This window comes from Antennarius striatus, chromosome 23 (assembly GCF_040054535.1).
Source record: "Antennarius striatus isolate MH-2024 chromosome 23, ASM4005453v1, whole genome shotgun sequence".
Lineage (NCBI taxonomy): Eukaryota > Metazoa > Chordata > Actinopteri > Lophiiformes > Antennariidae > Antennarius > Antennarius striatus.
The window spans coordinates 6,118,960-6,146,353 of record NC_090798.1 but is presented as its reverse complement, the minus strand read 5'-3'; the positions used below and the strand labels follow the sequence as shown (position 1 = coordinate 6,146,353).

Genomic DNA, 27,394 nt, shown 5'->3' with positions numbered 1-27,394 from the left:
AAAATCCCACCCATTTGAATTCCAGCGCAGCGAACCGTTGCAGTTTTGAGTCAGTCCCAGTACCAAAGTCATATCTGGGCTGCTGCTGGTTAGAGTCATGTCTGCAACTGACAAACTCTTGTCTCTGAACAACAAACAATGCCAAACAGAGTCCTGTTGCCATGGAGATTTGTCACGGTGTTTTACTGGCGACATTGTTGGTTTCTACTCTCTATCAGGAAGACTCTCTGTCTGGGCAAGACTGATCTAGTCATGATTCTGGCTGTTATACTTTGAAGGAGAGGTGAATTTCCTGCTCTGTTTTCTACTTTTGGTACCACATCTCCACAAAATGTGAAATCAGGGTAGAGATAAGAGGATAAAAAGCCCAGTTATCTTTATTTTGAGTAGCTCAGTGCAATTTATGAAAAGTTTTTTTTCGTCAGTGTTAGCACGAGTTTTAAAGGTTCACACAAAAAACAAGCTATTTGTGTCAGCGCTTTTTCTGCGCTGCCACAGGTCATTATGGCAGGGAGTTTGCTCATTGGATTTTGCACCACACCTTTCCTGTCGCTCCATACATAACAGTTTTGATGGTGTTCACAGCAGACTTAATATTATGTGGGTCCATGGCTGATTTGGAGGGGTTCTGATTCCGTCCAGTAAGCTGCTGACTAATGTTGGTGTTTATGTGTTGAGATTGTATACGTGTGTGTGGGTGGATAGACCAGTGTTGTGGATCCATATAATTTGTGCATAAAGGAAGGACATATCCATCCAATAAATACAAAGATGTTTAACTTTTAATAAACCAGTTTTGCCTGTTTCTGCAGGACTTTAAGATAAATTTGCCACTGCAATGTTCAGTGTGTGAATGCATTGGTGTAAATTTTTTTCGTGGAGTTAATTTGCTGTGAAGCCCTATAAAACAATCAAAACATGTTTTACAAGTGTGCCATGATTCATAAACAGTCTGCAAACACAAGACGATAACAAACGAATGCATTTTGTTTCACAAGCACAAAACATGCCACAACATATTCATTATGCAACAGGCATCAGGAGCACATCCAGACCATTTAAGTAGTGAAAAACAATTTCTCACAATATCTTTTTTAAATGCTCTTCACGTTATAAAATCTCCTCAAAGGCCTGAAAGAATGACCCCCTTTCTAAAAATGTTCCCATGTAGCAGGTTAACGTCGTGAAGCAGGTAGAATTCTGAATTACTTATTTTAATTGAGATAAGGTAGGATCACGAAAAGTAACAATAAGGCAAGGGAGGGGTGAGGGCAGACACAGACTGGATCTGGATTCAGGTCATAATCCAGATAATTCAGGTCATAATCCAGATAATAATCTGGATGTAAGAGATTAGAATATCCTTTTGGACAGATCAGAATGTATGAAGTGTCACCCATAGAAATACATAGCTGGCCAACCTCGCAGCCCATCCATCCTTGGGATGTAGCCCATGTCTGTGTTTATAGGTTATAAATACTGGTATATTTTAATGTTGCCATGTCCTTCAGTGTGTGTGTGAAGATATTTGACATATTTTGCTAGCTGGGTGTGTTACTAAAAAATGGGCATGGAATGCGAATGTTTAAGTGTCTGAGTGTGTGTGTGTTTAGCTGTGCAGAAAGAGAGCATTGTGTAGATGGTTTGGTGTGCGTGCAAGTTATCTATAATTCTGCTTTCCAGGCCCACTTCTAGCATTACCCCGTTTCTCTCAATCATATATTTGTTAGTACCCCTCTCTATCTCCTCTGGTCACCCACAACATCCACACTTCCTTCCTGTCTGTCTATCTGTCGGACTGTCTGTCGGTCTGTTGTCATATGAATACTCGTAGCCTCAGTTTCCTAAAATATCACTCTGCTTATCGTGCACAAAGAATAGCAAACAGGAACAACAAAATCAACTCTGCTTATTCGTTTTTTTTTTGGGTTAACTGGCCAACATCACTACCACGAAGTGGAATTGTGACGCAGCGATCGAGCAGCAGGGTGGAATTGTGGGTGACTAGCCAGGGTTTGTTTTCATCAGATGCTAACTGACCGTCAGTGGAGCAAGGGATCAGGGCCCCCTGCAGTAAATACCAGCACCCCCTCCGATGCTGCTACCTCCTCCCTGAGGGCCTGTGGAATTGACAGAACCAATGATTCAAGCATAGAATGGACAGAAATTGATTTTCTCCAAAAAGGTTAAATGAGAGTGCACTTTTCGTTTTCACCGCCGAGGTTGTTTTTGTTTTGGCTGCCGGCTACTTTTGCTATTATATTGTTTATGGTGTCTTCTTGAGGCAGGACGCCGATGTGAATGTTAAGTGAGAGCCCTCTACAGATCGTCTTTGCTCCTGTCATCATCTTAGAGATTCGTGGAAGGCATCTTCTGTCTGAGGAATTGTCTTCCAAGTACTTTAAGTAAAGGTCTCCCATCCCCTTTAACATTCACACACAGTCAACGCGCAGACAACACAACCGCTTGTGATGCACTCCTTTTTTTACGTCAGACTCGCTGCCTTTGGGCTACGAGGCATGGCACAGGATGTCTGAGAGGGAGAGACAAAGACGGAGACAACAAACCAGGAAAAATCATTCTGCAGAAGAACATTAAAATCTCATATTCGTGTGTTCAAAGAAAAGACAGACTAGAGAAGATAGATTTTTCGAGATGCAGCCAAAAGAAGGAAAAAGGAAAAGAGCTGAGAAAGTCGGAAAGTGACTGCAAATAGCAGGAGTCCTACTTCCCTATAATAAGTAAAATTCTTTGCTGCTTCTCCTCCCTGTGTCTGACGGTCAGTCTTGCCCTGAATGATGCCCGGCCTGCCAGCAAAGAGGAAGAGAGGCATGGCCAGCGATCATCCGGAGACATGTGATACAGTCACACCGCAGCAGTCTCAGCCTTATATTTTCACGGAGGCAGAGCCTTCCAACTCTGCGCGGCTGCATGGCATTGGCTGAATTCACTTATAACTTGTTACGGTTCACACCGTGTATTTTTCTCATTCGGGATTTATGTAATTACGCTATGTTTAGATTCATGTTTATTCTGTCATTTCAATTCATTCCTGAATATCAGTCATCCATGTATGATCGGGCATCAGTTCTGGATATTTTCATTTTTTCATGTGTTTGTTGGTCTTTTGTTTCTGTGACTTGGGCAGTTGGAAATATACTTCTGTGTAGATTTCTATGAAACTTTGCTAAAGGGTGTCACATGAGCCAGGAAAGAATATCAGTAAATCTAAATTAAGTCACACAGTAGATTTATTATGGCCAAATTAGACATTTTTCATAATATTTTCTAACCAGACAAAACTCGCCAGAGGGTCAAGATCAGATAAGAAACAGTGATACTTTATTAGAATCAGAAAAACCTTATTTCCAAGTAAGTTTGCACATGCAAGGAATTTGTCTTTTTTGGTGCTTAATAATAAACATGCATTGCAATACAACATCAAAATACCACTAAAAACAAGTAATAGGCAAATAAAAAATATGAACAATAAAGTGGCATAGAAATGTAAGTGTTGTGAGCAGTAAAGACAACCCCGTACATTGTGCAGGTGTGAGTCTAAATAAAGGAGAGAAAAATGACACGTGAAATGATTCAGTGACTGTTATACTGTTCATCCTCTGCGTAGGGCATGTTTGGTTTTGAACTAAATTGTCATATTTATTAACAAATAATAATAACAGAGGCATTTTCAGTAGATTTCATATGGCTTTATTAGTTCAATGACAATGTAGTTTAGTTCGAAACCTTAAAAACTTTTTGCAGCTACACATCTTGTAGACTACCATGTTGTTCATACCATGCTCAGTTGATTGATTTTAACAGCTGAAGCTGCAATCCCTCTTTATTTTACTTGCATCAGCATTTTCTCAGTCATATGATAGATTTCAGATGCATTTAAACCCTCTGGTTTCAGAGTCATGCTCATTTGGAGTGAACTTTTTGAAAAGCTGTTCTGCTTTGTAAGAAATCTGTGATTGAACGAAGCTCAGATTTTTGAGTCCACACAGCAACAGACACATCTGACAGTCTGCACTACACTATCCATGGTCCATGTTGCTACCGTCACCTACAGGAACTAATGGAACAGAGAAATCATGTTCACTGTTACACAGAAAGGATGAAGGTCACTTTCTGGCAGGTTTACACCGCCTGCGTGCTTCGGTTATCATTAGCAACATAGTGTAGTCACTGTATTTAACTCAAATTGCTGATCAGAACAACCAATGCTTTATAAAGGAAAATCTTGAAAATGACGAGAGGTGGCCAAACTTTTTCATACCACTGTATATTGCTGTGCCGTTGGGACGTGACAGTGAGTCACTGATCCAGGGCGATAATACATCAGTTTTATCCACAGTAAAATGTAGAAAACATTCATATGAAGCAAATTTAATTCACTTCTTTCCCTGTTTGGTCATTTTCTGCTTCTAATGATATTCCATTATGGAGTACATTGTGACACTTTAAGGAATTCCTCATTAAATAAAATAAAATATTAAATAAGCTAAATCATGACATGCCAAATATCTCATTATGCATGATTTATTGTTCTTGTATTGTTTTCTGACATTTAAAGTATAAGATGTTTAAATGCACTGATGTTTGGATGTAAAATATGGTGGTCCTATTTATTCATTTCTTTATTCTTATATTTATTAAAAATCTTTCTTACCGCTCGATCTTGAAAAATAGTTCCTGATCACTAGCTGCTTATATTTCGCTCAATTTATTAATATATATCTGTATTTTATGTTATTTATTTAGAATCAAACACTGAAATGTCATATTTATGTAGTCGTTCCAGAAATAAAGTCGTCATGATCTTAACAGAGAAGACATTTGCTTATATTTCATGGAATCTCTTTGAAAGAGATAATTGTGTTTGCGGAAATGTGTTCATCATCTTCAGCCTGGAATATAGAATTATAGAAAGAGGAGGAGAAAATGAGAAAGAAAAAAAATGTTTTGTATTTTTATTTCATTGAATTTCATTTCTTCCTGCAGTTCTGCTGGCTCAGCCAATAGAGAATGAATGTATGGAAGGTTTGACACTGAAGATCACCGACTTTGGTCTGGCAAGGGAGTGGCACAAGACCACCAAGATGAGTACTGCCGGCACCTACGCCTGGATGGCGCCCGAGGTCATCAAGTCCTCCACCTTCTCTAAGGGCAGCGATGTCTGGAGGTAAGTTACTAAATTTAGAGCAATGTTAATATTTTATACTATATTTTATCTGTTTTATTTTGTGATTAATCCTGGTAAAGGTCAGAGATGTTGACTCACAATCCTGACATGTGAAAGAGAACCACGTCGATACCAAGTTGGTATCACATTGATTCAGATGAAATTTGTCAGATGTGTTTAAATAATTTGATGAAAAGGCTTGTCTAGATTGGCCAGATTTGATCGGACTAAATGGATTAAGTTCTGATAAGGCAGTGCATTGTTCCAAGAAGTTTGTGACCTTCACACAGAAACTGGCTTCCTGTTTTATATCAACTCCTTTTCCTGAAGTTTTTCTGTGGGGAAAAATCCTGGGCTATGATTGGCTGAAGAACTGACATGTGACCAAATCTCTGCGCCGTATTTAAAATGGTTAGAAGAGAAGAAGGGAAGAGGCAATAATACAGATTGCAGTATTATTTGAAATGACACTGTTAGAAGTTTTACTGAACATCAGTACAGTTGCTCCTTGTTAATCGCAGGAGTTGTGTCCTAAAAATAACAATCAAAGGGTGAAATCTGTGAAGTAGCTTACTTTTTTTCCAATTATTATAGATGTTTTACGATTGTAAAATTTCTCACTACACCATCACTCAGACAGGCATTAACACTCACACTTTTATGTCTTGTTTAAACACACAGGACTCATAACACAACACATAACACTGTAAAAAAAAGGATGCAAAATTGCACAAAAAAGTGTACGAAACTGCAAGTGTATGAAAGATGAACCGCGTTATATTGAGGGATCACTATATTGTAATAGTGACAGAGCAAAATAGAAGATCAAACGGCTCCTTGGTGTTTTCCATTGGCTCCAGTCAGAAAACATTTGAATTACGACTTTATGTATTTAAATCCATTCATTTGGTGTAACTTTTCCCTATTAAAGACTCTCTTTCTGGTTGTTCCCAGCATTCCATCAGAAGAAGAAGAATATGAATGTTGGAATATGAATCCCTCTGTTATCCTCAGGAGGTTTTGCAGGCTCTTCAGACCTGATAGAAATAATAGACGAAAGTGCAGAGAGGTGACAAAGGGCGATGAAGAGATATGAGGGCAGAGAGATGGGCCGGTGAGGCCATGTGATGGCGTCTTTTCAAAGAGCTGCTCTGTGCTTTGTTGTGCGACATGTGTACTGCACACTGTCCTATTGTCTTCAGTACAGAGAGAGAAGGAGGCCACGCACCAGAGTTAACCACAACCTTTATCTGAGAGCAGTGTGTATGTGTGTGTCTCTGTGTGTGCACGCCTGTAACAGTATGTCTAGCCACATCTTTGTAGAAAGAATCCCTGACTGTGGTTTGTGGTTTGACAATACAAGAGTAAAACGTGTTGTGGGGATTCCTGTTGGCTTTGAGTGCCGTGTATGAATCAGACAGCAGCAGTGAAAAGTAAAATAATTTATCACCTCATTAACACAGCCTTTGCTTTTCTGCATTGTGGTTATTGCAGCTACTGCCATATGGGATGATTTAATTTTAATCCTGTGGATTTGGACCATTTCACCCCTTCTTATATGGTTCTTTTCAGCTGCACAGAGCTCATGGGAATCCCATTGAGCATGCTGTGATGAGGACCTTTTTTAAAGCATCCTTGAGAACATCAAAAAGGATTCAGCCATGGTGAAGCCACTAAAAGAATTTTCTAGTACATTAAAGAACCCTATTTAGTGCGAGTGTGCTGTTTTTCACCACCCTAATGGGCTCAGTGCCATCTGAATATGCCGCAGACTCATCCTCTCAGTCTGTGACACCTTCAACCAAACCACACAAACTCATTTTCAGAGCAATCACTGCACAATCTGCAGCGGCACAGAGAGAAAGCAGCCGGTCAGCAGTCAAGCAGCCTGGCTGTAAATATTAAGGGTAATTTTTGTTCCACTTCCCCCCCCCTCATCTGTCGATGGTCTCCAAAGATGACGCCAGCCTCAGGGCGAGTGGACTAACAACACTTATGCACAGTTACAGTGTGTGGAAAGACTACATAAATTAAAAAAAAAATGCCTCAGCCTCATCTCCCCAGTTAGAAAGTCTCCGCAGTCTGTTCAGTCAGTTCCAGAAGAGAAATAATTAACAGCGTGGGACATCCACATCCACGCTTCATCTTCTCAGGACACAAGCCTGCTCCCACTGCGTGGGTTCGAATGCCCTGTGGGCATGTTTGCATATTTTTTTGCCGTAAATTCACATCCTTTTATAAGCATGTGATCCATGAAGCAAAACACTTCCACTGCACTGACCTGTCTTGTTGTTTCATGTGCTGTAAAGCAAGAAGTAGGATCTAAATGGGCCTTTGGGTTTCATCACGAAACCTTTGAAATTTTTAGACTAGAGTCTGAAAGTCCAATCTTAAAGTCAGTCTGAACCAAATGAGATGTTATTCTAATGCATCTTTACATAATGTGTGTGTGGATTTAGAAATTTAGAGACACTGTGTGACCTATCAGCGATCAATGACTTCATTTCGCGGGAGATGTTTTCATCAAACCTTTTTAATCCAGAATTAATGACTTCAGTTTGATAGTAACCGATATAAGAGGTGCAAAATTTAACAGAAAGAAATGGAGTTTGGAGTGACCAAAAAAAAAAGGTTTTTGGGACATTCAGACTTTCTGACAAATAACAGGAAGTTTTGGTGCTCTAGCAAATATTTGGATAGATCAGCGATTTTGGTACAATTTCATCACAAGACAGTAACAATACCATTGTCATGCAATAATAGCATTCCTATTGGTTGCAGTGTAGCAAATCTTTTCTTTAACTTTTCGTCATTTTTACACAATAATGATAGAAATTTTGGAAATTTCCCCATTGTGGAACGAATAAAGGTTTATCTTGACTACCCACTATCGTCAGACACACATCCATCCACAAACATACCAGGTTCCAGGATATATCCTATGTCTGACTCTGGTTTGTGTTCTAATGCCTCGTTGTCTGTTTCCCCCTCCAGCTATGGTGTTCTTCTGTGGGAACTGCTAACAGGAGAAGCTCCGTACAGAGGAATCGATGGACTTGCCGTCGCCTATGGAGTCGCTGTCAATAAGCTCACCCTGCCCATCCCTTCCACGTGTCCAGAACCCTTTGCTCAGCTCATGGCAGGTGGGATATACAGTATGTGTAGACATGTAACCACAGAATACTCTCATATTCTGACATGATGCAGGTGAGTCGAGGTGGAAATGCAGGAGGGGGCTGTCGAGGTTTGTGATGTTATTCTTGCAGCCCAATCAAGAAACTTATAAAGCTGCAGAGCATTAAGGAAACATCTGAAAACTTTTCATAAATGGGAGACAGTTCAATATATAGGAGCTAGTTATGAACTGTCATGTAATAGTGTCTGGGTTTACGTCACAATACTTTTTCCTCGTGGAACGGCGGTGGGCTGAATGTCTCACCGGAACTCTTGCATTGTTCAGTGTGAACAAACAAAGCCGATGTAGAAGTGCTGTTGTGTGATCTATGTGGGAAAAAGGCTGCAATGTGAAAGTTGGCTAAGTCTGATGAATACACAAACTTTTCCCAACTTAGGAATGATTCAAGCAGCATGTGAGTGCTGTTTACGTCTCACAAGCTGTTTTGAATAATAAAGGTTTAGTTTTTAGTCTTTGACTCTCTGTTCGGTGGCGTGTCTCTAGCGTGAGATCAAATTAGGGTTATTAGCATACTGTCTTTCCATTTCTGCAAAGCTTGGTTAGAATTGAGAAAACAAATTGTCAATAGCATGACAGCAGAGAGGAAGTGTTTTGTTCTTCCCTCTTGAGCAATATTTTTTATGCCCAATAATGTTCTTTCTTTGTCTAAGTTTCAAGTTGAAAAGAAACGTCACCTGAGTTTTCTATAACACGTTATCTCTTTCGCTCCCGCTAAACATCAGCCAAAAATTTGACATCGACAGTTTACATGCTTTCTGGTTTAGCCCCGTCTCCTGATGTCAGCTTGTCTTTCACGGTTGTATTAAAAAAAGAGAGATCAGTGCACAACACCCCTGATAGTTACCCCAGAGGATTAATTAATTATCTGATCGGTTTTGATCTGCTTGTAGTGCCCAAAGTGCTGCAGCAATTTATGCAAAACCCCCCCACAGCAAGTTAATTAAGCATAACGCTTTGAATAAGTGATCAGCTTGACTGTAGATTGTGCTCACACAAGTGCCTGAAGTATATTTAAATAAAAATTAAAGGCTTTGCTAGATGATTATTCAATATGATGCGTAATGAGTGCAGAAACATCCATCATCGTAGTCAGTCTTTTGAAGTTTAATTCTAATGAAGGTGTTTGAATCGACTGATATAATGTGGTTGTTTTTCAGTTCAACTGGTTTGACTGAGTTTTATGGTGAAACGAGTACTATCAGTTACAGAGAATTCTCTCAAGTAATGAAATGTATACTGGAACATCTGAATTTGTTTGACGTTCGATTTTTTTATTTCATTATTCTAGGGAAACAATTGAGTGTCAGATTAAATCACCTTCAGTCCCCCCCCCCAGTATTCATTTCCCTCTGCTTTGGTTCACTACATCCTTATTTGAGTGTGCAAAAATCCATGCGTTCACGCTCAGTCGAGTCCAGTTTTAGCAGTAATGACTGTATCTAAAGTGTCAGCACGGACTCGGGTGTCTGACTGTGTGTTTGTGTGACAGAATGCTGGGACCAGGACCCCCACCGCAGACCCAATTTCTCCTCCATCTTGAACCAGCTGACGGCGCTGGAGCGTCAGGTGAAGGAGGAAATGCCCCAGGACTCGTTCCACTCTCTGCAGGAGGACTGGAAACTAGAGATCCAGGACATGTTTGATGAACTCAGGGCTAAAGAGAAGGTGTTTTTTTTTAAAAATTCATCTCATTGCTTACGATCACATGGCGGTCATGTTTCTCTGATGTTGTGGAAATGCATGATCCGAAACAAGCTAGCAATGCAAAATTACCTGTGTTGGTGTCTCTACCAGGCATCAGTAATATTCTGGTTAAGTCAGCAACTCTATGCTCACTTCATTTCATCCAAAAACATCCCATCATATTACATTATGTTGCTGCTAGCTTGAGAACATCTGGTGTGTTTTATATCCAAGACTAAATAAATGTGTCTAAGATATTCGTTGTTAAGTCAGAATTTATGCTCTCCTTTCCTACTGTATCATGTAAAAAGAAGGAAGTGGTTTAATATTGACATTAGCTATTATCTGGGGGAATCTAATATGTTATTCTAACATTAAAATATGGGTGCATATCACTCTGGAGTATTGTTATCGATTGGCTATTCGGTTACTGGTCGATCAATAAGTGGTGTGTAGGACATTATGAAAGATTTTGAGCTTCCTGCTCTAAGCATAATGTCAAAGGAAATATCCCTGTCCGGTGGGAGAGCATCAGGATACCAAGCAGCGCATCTTTTCAGTCATAATGAAGGAATGAATGAATAAATAAACATAAATAGTGTCAGAGCAGAAAAATGCAAGGTGTAGGATTATTTTTACCACAACAAAATTGTGATCTGGACAAATTAGAAACAAACAGAATCCAGTGATGGATCCAAGAAGTTGGAACATGGCTAGACCGGCTATGTTTGGCATATTTTTCCAATTACACAAAATCAGTGAACCAGAAATGTCTACTTGTTCCAGCTTGTAGTTAAACAGGGATCTATGGAACATGAAATAAACTGTCAGATGGAAGTTTTGACTTACTTACCATGAAGGCTTATGAAAGGGGTAACAACAAAAGACGTCTTCTACTGTCTTGTCAGAGATAAATCACTCATGATCCTGCTGATAACAATCTCCTCCATACCTCTCACGCCGGGTTGTCCCCTCTCTCCCACCAGGAGCTGCGATGTCGCGAGGAGGAGCTGAAGCGAGCGGCTCTGGAGCAGAAGTCCCACGAGGAGTTCCTGCGGCAGCGGGAGCAGCAGCTGGCCCAGTGGGAGCAGGATGTGTTCGAGCGCGAGCTTAGCCTCCTCATCCTCCACCTCAACCAGAACCAGGAGAAACCCAACGTTAAGAAGAGGAAGGGCACCTTCAAGAAGCACAAGCTCAAGAGCAAGAACGGCGAGAAGATCAGCATGCCTCAAGGTGTGTGTGTGTAACATAATGTTGTAACTCTGCTCTCTAAAGGCTTCCGCCACGTAGGTAACTTAAAAAGACAGGTGGTATTTCCAGTTGTCATAAAATAACTTTCAGAAAATGTCAAACGTTAAAACACGAAATGTGCCATCACAGGTTAATTTGGAAACAAAATTCTTCCCGTGAAAGGTGTCACACCAACAACTATCCGCTCTCTATGTGGACCAACACTCAGGATGTGAACTGTGAGCATCTCGTGGACAAACAGGAGCCAATCAGTGTTTTTCAGTGCGTGCGCTGGTGTATTTTGGGCTGAGCAAGCATGCGTAAATGCACTGTGTGTGTGTGTGTGTGTGTGTGTGTGTGTGTGTGTGTGTGTGTGTGTGTGTGTGTGTGTGTGTGTGTGTGTGTGTGTGTGTGTCTGTGTGTGTGTGTGTGTGTTGTGGCTAGGCCTTTCCCAGCAACAGTAGGGCGGTGATGTGGGGGGAGGGGGGTTGATGAGAGGGCAGAGTGAGCCAACCACGCCTCAACACTTCCTGTGTATGGGTACTCTGTTGGTCTCTCTCTCTCTCTCTTTCTCTTTCAAGAGTTTTATAGGTTGAAAAAACTCAGGATGATTGTGGAGAACGGATAATTGTTTTTTTTGTTAAGTATGTCTGGTTTTTTTGATAAATGTTAAAAGGTTACATGTTTCTTTGTTCAGAAAACGCACAGTACTATTGAAGATCCTCTTTATGTAAATCTCTTTTGGATTTTGTGTCAACATGAGGATTTTGTAATTTGACTTTTATGAATAAACGTGATGTTAACCCCCCCCCCAAAAAAATCTTTCTCTCTCTCTCCCTCTCTCCCTCTCTCCCGCTCCCTTTCTTATCAAGTACATGCCCCTCACCCTTTCCTCTCTCCTCCGCCCTCATGCTTCTAGTTCGGTATTTTTAATTTCCGTCTACCTGAATGTTCCCTTCCTTTCGCCACAATGATATATAAAACAAGAAAGTTAACTGAGCCCCATTGCCGTAATGTTGTTTTATCCAATTAATTAAAAGTAAATTAAATTAAATATAAACTACCTTTGAGACCTTTAGACGTAGTTTCTCCTTCCATATGTCATCTATGTTTTTGCTTCCGCTTGATCTTGATCTAAACAAATTGTTAGCATCATTTGCTAGCCAGCAGGTTAGCAAAGGTGATTATTTCCGTCAACAACAAACACCTAGCAGCTAATGAGGCCTTGACTTCTTTCTAGACTAGCAAATTAATGCTAGTCTGCCCCTGCTATCACAGGTTAGCAGGGAGGCTTACTGCATGTGGCTAATTGTTAAGTGTCTGTAAAAGCGCTTTGCAACTGTCCTTAAGAGAATTCAAAACCCAGATTTATAATTTTCACCACATGACAGAAACTTATCAGGATGCCAATGACCAAACTGACAGTGTAACAGTGCAGAACTTTTTATTTTATTTATTTTAGAGAACAATTTATTCAGACGAATCATCTGATATTGACTGGGCTGCGGTATAAGCAATGCAAACTAGGGATCAATGTGCAAAGTCAACACGGAAATGAGCCACATAAAGCTGCTCTAATCTGGGTTTGTTTTTGGTACGATCCTTCCCTTTCGCTCTCACACATTTCCTGTCTCCTCTTCGGTCCTATCCAAACATTACAAGGCAAAAAAAATAAAAAAAATCCCCAAAGTAAAATCATAAAATGAGTTAAGGATTTCTGTTTAAACCAAGATATCCATTTGGTTTGATGTTTGTTGTGTTTGTTTGTCTATGCTGCAGATTTCATTCACAAGATCACAGTGCAAGCATCCCCAGGGCTGGAGAAGAGACGGAACTCCCCCGATTTGGGTTCGGGCTCTTCGCCATCCTTCGGCCCTCGCTTCCGTGCGATCCAACGTGAGTGCAGCCACGCACAAACACAAAAACGCACACACTCTCGCATGCACAGGTACACAAGTGTGCTACTGTAGACATTTAGAAAACCAGAGAATGTGGGATCCCTTGCCTTCTTGTGAGTGTGCAAAGACAACAATGAAACACAATTCCTTTCTGTTTCTGTTTTTTTTTTTTCATATGCCCCGAGCCACCCACTCATCTTTTTTTGTCTTTCCCAGTTTCCCTGTGGGCCCCCTCTCCTCTCTCCATCTCCTCCTCCCTGCCTTACTGCTTTCTCTGTCTCACACACACCCTTTTCCCTTTTCAGCAGCCTGTTCCAGACCAAAGATTATCTGACTTCCTCTCAGTGGCTCAGCACTTCTCTGCAGCCTTTATTCCACATCTCCCGCTGCTTGCAGTTCTGTCTTTGCTGCAGCGGGGGGAGATATTGAGCTGCATTGTCCTGTCAGCAAGGGACTTGGGTTTTGTATGCATGTAGTGGCCACAGAGCGGTTTACTGAATTAAAAATAAGCAGGCCGGAATTCTTTGCTCCCAGAGAAGGGTTTAAAAGGGTAGCAGCAGTGGCACCGATTTACAATACTCTTCTCGTTTTCAGGCTCTTTGACATACGCCCCAACGTTGTGTCCTTTCGAGGGGAATGTGTTGCCGCTACATCATGGGAAATTTTAACAGAACCCAAAAGGAAATTTGTGGTGTACCAGCAGGAGATTAATAGTATTTTTCCAAACATTAACAAAGTGGGGGTTGGCATGAAAGAATACGTTGTGGTGAAACATTTATCTGTATAAGTGGTTAGTAAATCCAAACATCTGTCTCCTTGACTCATTTTCTTAACGTTGCAATGACTCCCTTCAACAGCAATCACTAAACGGGTGAAATGAAAATGAGTGTGCCCGCCATTGATTTGTGTACAGAGGCTTTTTGTTCCTGCCCTCTCACTAGAAAGCCGTTATTTGCTATTGACACACAGATTTATTTGCCAAGAGAATGGTTAGAATGATTCATCTTCAGAGCTCTTTTCAACACCGTTTAGTGTTAGAACGTGTTGTGCTAGATTTATAGATGCATATGTGTCAGGTTTATTGACATTAAAGGCCAGATTAGCTTCTAGTCATCTAGTCTTATTCCTCTGTCCAGTTGCCATATCTGCGGTATAGCAAGATCTCCATTTATATATTAGTATGGTATTTATGACACTATCAAAGCAACATAGCATGGCAGCAATGCTGGGTCTAGATATAGCCACACAAAGTTTCATTGTTAAAGCCACCCTATATATCCAGAGGTGATGCTTTAGCTGTTCGAACTCAAACCTTTCTACTTCTTTTGTTGTTTTTTTTAATATATACTGATTTAATCCCCGTGGGGAAATTAGTTTGTCAGTAAATGTAAACTAGTTTGTTCATCTGCTAGCCAAACTAGCCTTGTCTCCATATTTTCTTTTCAACCTGATATGATAAATGTCAATTCTGCCACTCATAGATGTAGCTTTTGAAATATATATCACTATTATGACAGTCAAGATATCAAAACATTGTGTCGCCAACATTGACGTATTACAAAGGAAATTTTCCACAAAAATATGCAAAGAAATTTAAATCCTCAGGCCTCGGTTGGACCTTCATGAAATTACAACTTCTGTGCTTGCTTTGAAAACACAGCGTTGGCAAGCGATGGATGGTGAAGTGCATCAGCCAGGCCTTCAGTCTAGTGAGGCCAATGAACATAATACAACATGCCCATTTGTGAAACGTTGTTGAAAGCTCAAATGAAATGATATGAAATGAATGAGGGAATCAGTGGGAATAAAATGTCAGGTCAACATTAATTTGCAGATTTATAATTTGCATTATGTGTCTTTTTAAAGTTTGTCTTCCCTTTGATTCAATACTCCATGGGGGGTGAAAGGGTATTGTGGCAAGCCAAGCCTGCTGTAAATGTTAAATCACTCAATGTTCAGACAATGCTCAAAACGGATAATGTTCAGAACAGAGCATGTTCCCACACTGTCATAATGACTGTGAATAGCAGCAAAAATTACAATTCTACTGCATTTCTTCTTGCATATTTGCTCGATAATCTCATCAAGTTGACATCAGCATTGTTACAGTAATTATACAACTGCTTTAGAGTCAGTCGCAGTGAAACTGCAGAAATAACACAATTACATTTTGATGAACTGTCGCTATAGCTGGAGTTACTGTGTTCAGCATGATTGCAGGTCTTGTTGGTGTATTGGTGGAGCTGTAGTTTTTCAAAATTGTTCACCTCATTAGAGACGGCCAAATGCCTAGCATACTGATGTTGACATGGAAACGGTTATTTATTTTTCTCGTTTTGACTCTGCAGTCAGTCCCAGTGACAACAGCAAGACGTTTGGTCTGAGTCCAGTCTGGCCTCTAGAAGCTCCTTCTCTGAAACAAGCCAATGGAGACTTGAGGTTGGGTCCTCACTGGAGACCTCAAAGCCCAAAAAGTCCTAAAAGTCCCAAAGTCCTGCGTCTTAGTCCTCAGGAAAGCAGGTAGAGCAGGATTGTGCTTTTTTTTTTCTTTTCCATAATCCTTTACAATGATTGGTCTAATCTCATTTCCACATTGAAATAATTTCATCTGTTGGCCTTTTCAGTTTGTCAATGAGGGCCAAGCTCCTGGAGTCGGACAGCAATGACAACAGAGATTCCAAAGATGACTTTGAGGAGTACAGACCCTCTACGCCGACCCCTCCTTCTCAGAATGGTACCCACCACCGACCATCACCACATCCAGCTGCAAAAACCTCCATTAGTGGCTAATTTCTACGGGCAGGAGTGTGAATTATACATAAAACCTAAATGAATAATAAATACCTTCACACTTTGTCCTCCTTAAAACTTCAGACAAGATACATTTTTCTCTCTTCACAGGCTCATCAGTAAAGGACAGTCTCCGGCTTCCTCTACCTCAGCGAGACTTGGAGGAAGGAGGCTCCTCCTCCCCAGCCGGCTCCCCCAGGCCTGAGAGGGGTTCCTTCGGTGGCCTTGTTAAGGGCACCCACCGGGCCCTGCTGAGCAGTGGCTCCCTCTTGGCATCCATTGGACTAGGTCGCTGCCTGGACATTCCTCCAAGGGTTCCCCCTCGAACTAATCCCTCTTCCCTCGGGGACCGCACCCCTTCTGAACCAGAGATTACCCCCCCGAAACTCTTCATTTCAGACCCCTCAGTAGTGGATGATCTCATTACATTCTCTCCCTCTGAGCCGCTCCCCAGACCAGTCTTGGATTTAGCTCTGCATTACCAAGAACTGATGCCTTTGCCCTTGACGCCACCTCCCCCAAACCCACGTGAGAGAAGTGGCCACCGGATGCCACAGGTGCAGCACAGTCCACAAAGTCCCAGGACCCCCCTGCAACTTGGCAGGGCCAGCGTAGGAGAATTGACCTCAGGTTCCTATTCTACTAATGGGGAGCTGGGTTGTGAGCCTTGGGAGCACAGAGCCGACAGGCGGAGGAGGTCCAGCCAAGGCCTGCACGCCTCCCAGCTAGGTCAGCATGATACCTTTATGGGTCACTCCACCTTTTATGCAAGTCAGAGTCAGCTAACTACCCAGCAGGGGAATGCACACATTGTTAGGAGAGCCTGTTCTATCCAGTTGCATTGTGGGGAAAGGGAAAGGAGCTTATGTCTTACTATATGATGAAAGTCACAGTATGCTGGCTTCAGCGGTTTTGATTTTGACTATTCTTTTTTTAATTATTTGTCTTTTAGAAGATTCCAAACTTTTTGAAAATGCAATCCTAAACTTTGCCCGTTAAATTAGTCTCCTCTCCAGATCGGGACCACGATATGGTTTTTAATTAATCAGCACTATTCATCTGCCTTTTCCCAAATTGCACTAAGCATTTTTTTTTTTGCTTTTGGGAGGCCCCACACTGAAATTGGATCCAACTTTTACCTTGAATAATGTACCTCCTCAGCATGACAATGTTCCCTCACCGTTCTCACCATTCAGTTATTATTGTGTCTTTTTAGTAAGATCTTTTTGGCACAAGGGAAGCTTCAATATTGCACAAGCTTTTTCATTTACACCAAAGCTTGTCTTTGGTTATTTGCATATCTCAGGTAACAGCTGGCCCTCCACACTCTACTGTTAACATGTGTGCTTGCAAAGCGAAGCTGGCATCCAATCCTTTGCTGTTTTCTCTTTTTAAATTCAGAGTTTTCTTTTATTGAAGAGTTAAATGTGAATGCAGAACATCCGGGGACACAATCGAGTTTGACACAGACAGAAAGCGCTGCGTTCAGTAATCTATTCTTGACTTCATCTTCTCCTCCTCAAATAGTTTGGGACTTTGTCAGGGTCGTGCCTGCATCTAGGTGCATTAATCCTGGTATTGATTGAATTCTAACACAGAGGAATGTCTAATGTATGCTGTGTGTCGCATGCAGGATGCACACATTTCACATGAGAAAAAAAATCACTTTCAAACACAACTAGCAACCCTTTTCCCATCAGAATCTAATGCACTTAGGTCCCCGGGGCACATTTATGGTTTCTTTGAATTTAATGTAGGTATCATGCTGATAGACATTAAACACTACACTGCATTCACTTGTTTGCCCAAAGTCTAACACGCATTTCTTGGTCGCAGTGACACAGTTAAGAGCCGTAATGATGGAGGCGTGAGTATTGGTTGTTTTAAGGGTGTGTGGGCGTTGCAAGGGTTTTAAGAGTGCCCTATGGAAGCATTTCACACTCTATATATGGTCTCACAAAAGTCTTGATTCGCCACAGCAGCTCGAACAGTTCTGCCCCCAGTTAGAGAAAACATACCTTACTCGTTCCGCCGCGAACAACCATAATCTCAAAAAACCACATACACTCATTACGTTGGGCACATGGAGGCAAAAAAGCCACACATAATTAAACCATGAGTGTTTTAGTTAAACATCTTATTATGTTAATTGACTATAATGACTCAGATGCATAGAAGGCTGGCACAAGGTTGCCGGTGATGGATTTGAGCTTGAAAGGAGGAGATGAATGCAGTGGATTCCTCTGCTGGTACATTTTCTTTTCTTTGTTCTGATGCTTCTCGAGTCACTCTGGAATGCTCTCTTTGTCGGCTGAACAGCTTAGCAGCCTTATGGAGATGTTGTTGATGTAAATAATTTCATTTAGACTCACAAATTAAATTTTAGAGCAGCGAATGTTCATCTGAGATGATTTATCTTGAATTTAATGTTACTGACAGTGCTAATTTACGTTTGGTGTTTACTGCCACCACAACTCGGTCAACTAGTGTACCGCTGTGTTTTAATTAATTTCCACTAATTTCATCAGCATTTTACACTTCTGATTGTTTCATTTCATTTTGCAGCAACAGTGTGACACGTTCATGTTTCTCTTTGGATCATTTCCATTATACAAATTTGTGATTTGCAAGATATTAGAAAGCAAATCTTCAGATTGTAGAGGACACCAAAGCGACACAACAGTTTGAGATGACTCTGCTGATTAACAATTAAAGCTTTCACAAGCAGGAAAATGAAGAACAAGGCAATAAAGATGCTTAATAGGTTATATGTGAAAACTTTCTCGAATGTTTTCATCAATTAATGTTTTCTTCTTTCCCTTCTAGCTCTGGACCTTCCCCTGTGTCAAGACACACAGGACTCTGATGAAAAGCCTTCAGCGCCCTGTTCTCTCCACCCTAACCCTGCCCTCTGGAGTCCCAAAACCCGGCGCCTGGAGGTCAGCGTCATTCCCCGCCCCCGCCCGTCCCCCATTCGCCCCCGCATCGATCCTTGGAGCTTCATCTCAGCTGGTGGCGGGAACTCAGGTGGCGGCTGCAGTCCTCACCGCTCAGACAGCAATCTCCTGGGCTATCAGCCCTCCCCTACCAACCCTTTCCACAACTGCGACCCCTTCCCCTCACCTGACTGCGACCCGTTCACCCTCAAGGCCGACCCTTCAAGTGGCTCGGACACAGCCTCACCTTTTGACCCCTTCTCGGCTCCCTTTCCCACATCCCGTTCTGCCCCCTGCTCCACCAACGGCTCGCCCACGCTACCCTCTTTCCGTATAGCTCCCCTCAACCCAGCTGACTCACCCCTTATTGACCTGGGCTGGGCAGCTTGCAACAAGCCCCTGGATGGCACCAAAGAGAGGGTGCACCCCCGCAGGACACTGGGGCTCAAACCATTCAAGTCCCCGACACAACTCAGAGATGACAGGTTCTAAATGTGAGGTGTGGCAGGAGCATGCTGTTCAGGATCCTTTCCACTACTAACAAAGTTTTGGAAACTTTAAAAAAAATGCACACCCATCAGTCAGTCCACTGAGGGAGCCCCCCCCCCCACTGGAGTCTGAATCAGTGCAGATTTTATTTATGCACAAGCCTGCTGCTTTGCAAACCAGAATGCCAGTGAAAGGTGGTAGATTGGATTGTGGGATAGCTGCCTTTGAACCAACCGCTGTTGCCCATTTCGTTCTCCCTCTCTATCTGTTTCTCTATCCCTTTGAAGGAGCGTGAGGCAGATCACTAGTCCCATCTTCAGATTCAATCAGACTGCTCATATCACCTGCTTTCATCTCCCCCTACCTTTGAAGCATTGTGACAATGCAGAGGTGGATAAGGCAGTTTGCACAGCTTCATCTGCCTCTACCTCGTTGCAGAATGAAAGCATTCAGGACGATGGAAAATTTGGAGTGCCTTATTTTGTGAAGTGTTTTTAATATATATCTTTTCAAGGTTCCTTGAATGGCTGATCTGTTGCATAGGGAAGATGCTTTGGGTTTGGTTTAAATCTGAAAATCAGCTTAGCATTTTTGTGGAAAAAAAAAAAGTTTCCCACATGTGTATGCATGTCTAGACCCATTGTCCAAGAAAGGCTTACAGTTTTGTTTTTTTTTGTCTAATTTTGCGCAGCGTCTGCCTGTTGCATTTTGGGAGACAGCACTCGGTGGACATTCCAAGCCGCTCTTGAAAAGCAAGACAAACCGTGACCCAGGCATTCCACTTGGAAGCAGATAACATTCCAGTCACATTCCCTGGGAAATTCCAGGGATTGAACAAATTCATTTGGTTGGCAGGCTGCACGGCGCAGGAAACAAGATGGGCGGGGGAGACCTCTGCATTCCCTTCAAATGCCAAAGATTGCCACTGTGACAATGTAAGGCACAATGAGAGTTTGCCAAGGAATTGTTTTTACCTCCATAGAGAGCTAGATGGTTGGGGTTTGCCACAGTGGACAGGGAAAGTTTATTTACCACCTGTCTGATGCTGTGAAAAGGTTTAGCCAAATACTTGAGGTTTTTTTTCCACTCAATGTCATTTAAACTTAATTTGTCCAGTTCTTCAGAAGAGCACTAGTCTCACAAAACCAGCTCACAAACATAAAGTGTCTTTGATCGCATGCAAAACGGTTCATTTGATCTTAAATGATGTTAAAGAGAAGTGACTCCTTGGAGTTTTGTCATTGCCACAATGGTGGATGGCTTGTGGAGACTCCAGGAAGTCATTTTTTCAAGCAGAAAATTAACCTTACATGTGACCACAACCGTGAATGTTTTATTCCTCAGCAGTATCAAAATATGTGACATGCTACTAAACTTCCGAGGTGTTAATAGGGGGTTCTTGTTACTTTCACTGGGCATCCTCTTTGCCATTGTTTCTAATTAATCTCACTCAAATCTTAGCTTCTTATCTATTAGGCCTTGAATTGAGCTGCCTTTGTGAAACAAGCAAATCCTCTTCCTGGTTTATTAAATATCCATCCTAAACCTTTTTAATACCGCTCCAGAGATTGTGGCGAGATTTCAGGAACACATGCAGCACTTATCGCTGAAAGAATTTTCTTTTAAATATGCTGGGAATATTACCATCAGCTGTTACAACAGACTAGAATGCACTGAAACAGTAACTAAAACTTCCCTTCTCAGGTGACAGTCAAATACAGTATTTTCTTCATCATAAGGCACACCTAAATGCCTTTAATTTTCTCAAAAACAGTGGGCCATATAATCCAGTGCACCTTATATATGAAAAAGGTTTTAAAATAGGTCATTAAAGATGAGTTCTCAGCTCTCAGCTGTAACCTCAACCCCCACACTGTTTCCTATTTGGTCAGCAGCCCAGATAAAATACACAGCATACAGTTTCAGAAAAAGGCTGCGGAGTCGTGAATGCAATCCCTTTAGTGCAGCTCAATCTTGTGGATGCATAATGCAACCACAGCCACTACAGTGGTTTCTATTCTATGCGCCTTATAATGCTGTGCGCCCTATTCTGGTGAAAACGGTTTTAAAATAGGCCATTCATTGAAGGCACACCTTATAATCGGGTGCGCCTTATAGTGCGTAAAATACTGTAGTTAATCACAGCGTCTCCTGGTTGGAGAGCACACTCACAGACGACGTGTTAGAGTAGCGTGTTCATGACATCTATTAACATAACTGGCCTGAGTCAAGCATGTGAACACCTGAAAAAGATCCACACCAACTCATCCCATTACCCGTATCTTTGCCGAGGTTTTAAGAGGTACAACCACTGATTGGATTCATCAGTGACATGGAGTCATTGGCAGACAATAACGCCTTTGTTGTGGTGAAGAGTATTAACCTCGTCTCCAAAGGCTAGAGCTTTGCGATTAGCCTAATAATTCCACTGACGAAGGGAGCAGGCTGATACTGATAATTAGCTTCTCGATAAGAGCAGATAGCGTTAACATTGCATTCGCATATTTGGTTAATTAATTTGCCCCAACGTTATGAAAATGCCCTAGATCCTCCTCGCAAAGGGTTTGAGTCGCTTCTGCCGTTAGTTTGTGTTTTGCAGAACATCTTTCCTCCATCTACACTCCCCATTTTTCACTATTGCCACCGGCTCCTCAGGTGCTGACCAGATAAAATCTTCTCCACAGAAGCTCACCTTTTCATTAACGCATCCTTTTTTCCCCTACCCGTTCTTCCTTGCCTCCGTCTACTCTGGAAAGTTCTCTTGAGGGCAGATTTGTCTCGATGCCGCAATGCTCTTGGTTCAGTAAAAGCCAGGTTTACTGAAACTTTCAGATAATGTTAATTTATTGGCGTAAAACTGTAGATCTTAACTTTATTATTTGAGCATGTAAGAGCTTTGTTTTAGTCAGCCTTTTGCCATGGAAAAAAAAACTGGCTTGAATCTGGGTTTTTTTCTGTAAATCTGTAAATGGCCACAACCAAAGAGGTCCTAATATTAAGATTTCAGGTAGCAGACAAACACATCCATTCTCACACTAAGAAAACGTAAAAGCAACTCATGAGACAGGACCAAACAGTTGTTTTATGTTGACCTCAACAGTAAAAAGATTGGCCTGCCATCACTCGGATGCGAGTGCCGGGGATTTTCCTCCATGGCGTGCAAAGAAAAAAAGTTGGAGGTTTAATTGGCTTTGTCAGCAGTGTTCCCTACATTCCCTCGCTGCCTCGTCCTCTTCAGCAACATTTCCCAGACATGACTCGTGATGAGTTATTGCCTTGTCTGGTTGTGTCAGCACACAAAGCCACCAAAGCTGTCCGCTGATAGTCATTAGTCCGGGGTAGCTTTTGTTGTCAACAGAGCGCCGTGAGGAGAGCGGATAGATAAAAGACATGGAAATGATTGAAACGTCTGGCAGATTTCTTCTGTCACAAATTTTGTGCGTACGTCACATATCCTCTTCAGCCTGCCACTCATGTCCCGGCTGTTTGTTCACGCCACGCTGAGTTTTAAATTCTCCCTCAGAACTCATGTTACAAAGTATTACCCACCATTTACCATCAAGCCCATGGCGTAACCGTAATACACCTCACGCATGATTAAGAGATGGTGTATCATTTGTTGAAAATGGTCTAATTTGAGTTAATGTGAACGTAAAATACAGATCTGGATCTAGAAAACATATTTTTTTAGGACCAGCTGACGTATAAAATACAATTCCATGAATTTAACAAACTGGAGGCAGTTTGATTAAATCGTTCAACGCTCCTCCTGCAAAAGGCCCTGTAAATGCCTTTAAACATGTATGTTTATGCATACTTAAGAGATTCTCCTGCCTAGGCTTTTAAGTTGTAACCCAAATCTGACAGTTTTGCAGCTGAGGGAATAAAAGGACACATTTTTGGAAGCTTTTTACAGACACGGATGTCCAATTTTTGGTTTTGGCTGCCAAAAGCCAGAACCTCAACTGCCAGTCGTCTGCCGCAGCTGACAGCAGGCACTCCAATAAGAAAGTCCTGATGAGTTGTTTGTGACGCTCAGCTCTTTCAGGCATCGCACCATCCGTCATTGCAAATCAGTGTCCCGAATAGAACCTGACAGTGAGGTTTGGAGTGAATTCTTTGCAGTGGAGACTGATATCTGGTCCACTTTCAGTTGCTGAAATGATTTTAATTTAAAGCTGAAGCTTCAGGTATGGTTCCAATGGTCAATTCACCGTATTCAGATAAAAACAACAACTTTCTTTCACGTGGTTTTGTGTTTTCGTTAACGTGTAACAGTGGAATGTCCAGCAGTGTCACTGAAAACATGAATAGACACTGTTTTTGATTAAATAATCATAGAGGAATTGAAACCAGATGATGAATTAATGCTTTATTTACATCACGTTAATTTTTCATCATTAAATTATGAATACTATGTATTATCTGTTTCTTTAGAAATACACTTTAATAAACCCTTTGGGGAAATTATCTTTTCACTCTTGTCTATATCTTCAACATGCATATATATGTTTTCAATTCCTCTACTCTTTTTAAATCATTAATTTTGATGCATTTTGTCAATCTAACCTGAAAACACTGATCGCTAAACTGATGCTGACCTTCCACAAGAAACCAGAATACGAAGGCCAGTGCAAAGCTTCTTAAGTCTAAACCCCAAATGATATAAGAATTTATACATGTTGTATAGGTATGTATAATTTCTCATACATAATTTATAGATATAGTCAAGCCAAGCCAACAACAGCAAAGTCCTCATCACATAAACAACCGTTGAACGATGCTCGAGTGATCCCAGATCTCTGTTTGATTCTCTGAATGCTTGAATCGACTCATTCGAAAATCCGGCGGAATGCGCGTCGTCTTGATTTTCGTTTATTGATAACGACATTTCTTGGCCGGTCTCTGAGGAGTCAATTCTGAAACCTAATGTCCTGACATTTCATTGGCTCTCACCCCATTTACCTTTGATGCCGTCGCTCGCTTGTGCTCAGTTAAGCGGAGTTCACAAATATGTCAGGTGATCAGCCTGCGTCTCAGCCGGCCATCAGTGCCACAAACATATCATTGCTTATTTTCTGACTGGTATTAAACCGAAACACCTGCGCAGTTGTTTGGCATTAACAGGCCGAGACCAAATGATCAAATATGACCTTTCATCGACAATACAGGAATTGTGCATCGCAATTGGCATGTGGACAAAACCCAGTTGTGTAAGATATTGCTCGCTTTCCTATTTCTTTTCAATCTGGGTATCCGAGGTCACCATCTGCTGTCTTTTTTTTTTTTTTTTTGTAGCAACTAAACCTGACAGGCCGCCTTGAATGAGAACAAATCATTTCTGAGACTCAGGGCTCAGAAAATAACCATCTCAAAACGACGTCGCTTGTTGTCTTCGCTTGTTGTCTTATCAAGAAAGGTTACAGATCAGTACAACAATAATAATAATAATTTTATGTTCAATCCATTTTGCAGCTTGACCCTTTTTGATATATTTTCGGTCTTTTTAAATCTGCCTTGCGTCATTTAAACACTCTGAGGAGATTACGTTTGATGGGTCTGTATTTTCTGCATTGTCTCCTTAATATATTTTATGAGTGCCTTCTTCATTCCCCTGCTAGTGAGCCTTGTAATACAATTCTGTCAGAGCTTATTCAAGTCTCATTGGTTAAAGGTGCACGAATTTCGAGTTTGAAGTCGTGGGAAAAAAGTTGGTTTATCATCAGGTGTGAAATAAATTCTTTGTTAAAGTTGCCATACGACAAGCCATCCGCTTCCTGTCTGACAAACATCCAGTATGTAGCGTGACGCTAACTCGAAACAGTGTCTTCTCAGGCACCAACAGAATTCAGGGTAAATGATTTTTGGCATTTTGGGGGATATTTAGCAGTAGGTGGTCTCTTTCAGGTGCTAGTGCTCAAATAACTGAACTCTCAATAATCAGCAGAGGCAATTGGAAAAGGTTTGGATGCTACAAAAACCTCACCAGTCAAATCTCAGTACTGTAAAAATGGCTTTTCCTTGTCACAGCTGCCCACCAGTTAAAGACATTCCCAACCGTTTTATAAAAGGGGGGAAGAGTGGATATTTATGAATGGCCATCTTTCTACACACTGGATCATTTCTCTAGTTGGTCATGGACGCAGTCCACATCAGGATGATGGATTGAATGCTTCATTCTAGGTTTTCACTGGAGTATTTAAGATGTATGTGTATGGGTGCTTCACACACAGACAGGTTAGCTCACATCCCAGTTCTTCATTTTTAAGTCTCTCATGACGATTCCTCCACAGGTGCCATTTCTGTGCAGCAGAACATTAAACGTCATGCTTACCAGAGCTTGAAATTTGGTTCTTTGTGTACATTCTAGCAAAATCCTAAACAGAAATTGCAGTCTATTGTCCCCTCGGGGCACCCATACTGATCTTTATGTGCGTAAAACTGCTAAGACACGAGTGTGTTTCTCACCATCGTGAAGAAGACAGCCCTTCTCTGTCTTTGTATATATTTGCTTTCATTGTAATTGTTCCACATTCATTTCCATTTCGTCTATTGCGTGTTTTATTACAACCCAGTCGTGGGATAACGCCCCGGCAGACATTTCTACGTCTTTCTCTCAGAAAGTGTCTCCGCTCATGCGAGTCGGAAGTCTTTCAGTCGTCTGGCTTTTCGAAAATGTTGCCTTTGTTGCATGTCTGTGAAATCTCGCACTGGGCTGGGCCTAATCAACTGTTTTTATTGTTCAGTGTCAAGAGGTCTATTTCTGTATACAGTATGTGAAAATATTTTTATTTCTCTTGACTATTATAAAGGGTTTTAACCTGTGGAATAAAAAAAAACAAAACAAAGGAAAAAGCTAAATAAGAGATGAGACCAAATAAAATGTAACACTCCGGACTTGTTTGTGACTTTTTTTCCCCCCACACAATTCATAAGTTGGTGTCCAACAATAATCAATTTTCTTTCTGTATATTTTGATTCTAACTATCAATATTTTACATTTTTTCTGTGGTTCTACAATGGGTCCAGTTTCTATTCGGCATCAAAAAACATTTTAGTGTTTTTTGAGCTCCTGAGATCGCATCATGGAGCATTTCAGTTTTAAAGACCGAGAAAACACGTTATCAAACTTTGATCAGTAGGTTGGTAAAATGTTAAACTGAATACTTCTGGAGTCTTATTTCATGAAAGCTGGTGCTTTTATAAACTAAATATAACTCCATAACTTCTGTTTCTGCTCTGGGAAGTCAAGACTGAAGTGTGTCATGCCACCGGAAGACCTTCACACAGATTACCAGGATTCAGGCTAAACACGGGGTTTAATCCAAAAATCAGCAGACTGAAGAGGAGGGTGAGGATGAAGAGGAGCAGGAAGTTCCTGTAGTGTCCCTGGCTGAGTTGCACCAAAACACGTGGAGTATGTGGAGACATCAGGTTTAAAGATGCTCACTAAAGATGGAACAGTCTATTTAACACAGGATCATTGACACATTGATGTTTTCAATGCACTGGACCAGAAACAATTTACAAGCTTAGTGACTTCTGTAAACCAATAGAAACCCTGTAACAATTTGCAGAATACTGAGACAGCATTTAAAAGAAAACCATTTCTGCTGAGTCGACATCCTCTTGTTACTGTTGAGTCACTGTTGAGCTGATTAAAAACTTTAATAAGATGTAGTAAAAAATATTTTAAATAGTAAATATACAATGGATTTCCTTCATTATCCGTGCATGTATTTTTGTTGTCTCCACTAGTTTTCACCTCAATCTCAAGGAAAAACAGGCTGTTTTTAATAGACATTTATTTCACTTCATCCTCATGGAAACAAGAATGTCGGCATGTTTTCAGTTCATCATGTGATGCTGGATTACACGTCAACCTGATGCTGCTGATGCATTCAAAAGGATAACCGAAAAAAAGCACGAGACGTCTTTCTCTAATGAGGATCTAATGTGAACTGTCACGGCAACCAGTCGAGTT

At 41.3% G+C, this 27,394-nt stretch overlaps 1 protein-coding gene across 3 annotated transcripts in view; it reads left to right on the top strand.

The window, feature by feature from the left end:
• The window catches only part of LOC137590342 (mitogen-activated protein kinase kinase kinase 11), a 41,254-nt gene extending 14,385 nt beyond the window's left edge, over positions 1-26,869 (top strand). For 2 of the 3 annotated variants that reach the window (XM_068307897.1, XM_068307896.1), the window contains 9 exons: positions 5,008-5,188; positions 8,183-8,331; positions 9,874-10,049; positions 11,054-11,300; positions 13,077-13,193; positions 15,544-15,715; positions 15,820-15,929; positions 16,097-16,714; positions 18,812-26,869. In XM_068307897.1, the coding sequence (XP_068163998.1) occupies positions 5,008-5,188; positions 8,183-8,331; positions 9,874-10,049; positions 11,054-11,300; positions 13,077-13,193; positions 15,544-15,715; positions 15,820-15,929; positions 16,097-16,714; positions 18,812-19,413 (2,372 nt within the window). In that variant the 3' untranslated portion in view covers positions 19,414-26,869. The remainder of the gene's footprint in view (positions 1-5,007; positions 5,189-8,182; positions 8,332-9,873; positions 10,050-11,053; positions 11,301-13,076; positions 13,194-15,543; positions 15,716-15,819; positions 15,930-16,096; positions 16,715-18,811) is intronic. The other variant, XM_068307898.1, reaches the window with a different exon arrangement.
• Positions 26,870-27,394: the final 525 nt, after the last annotated feature.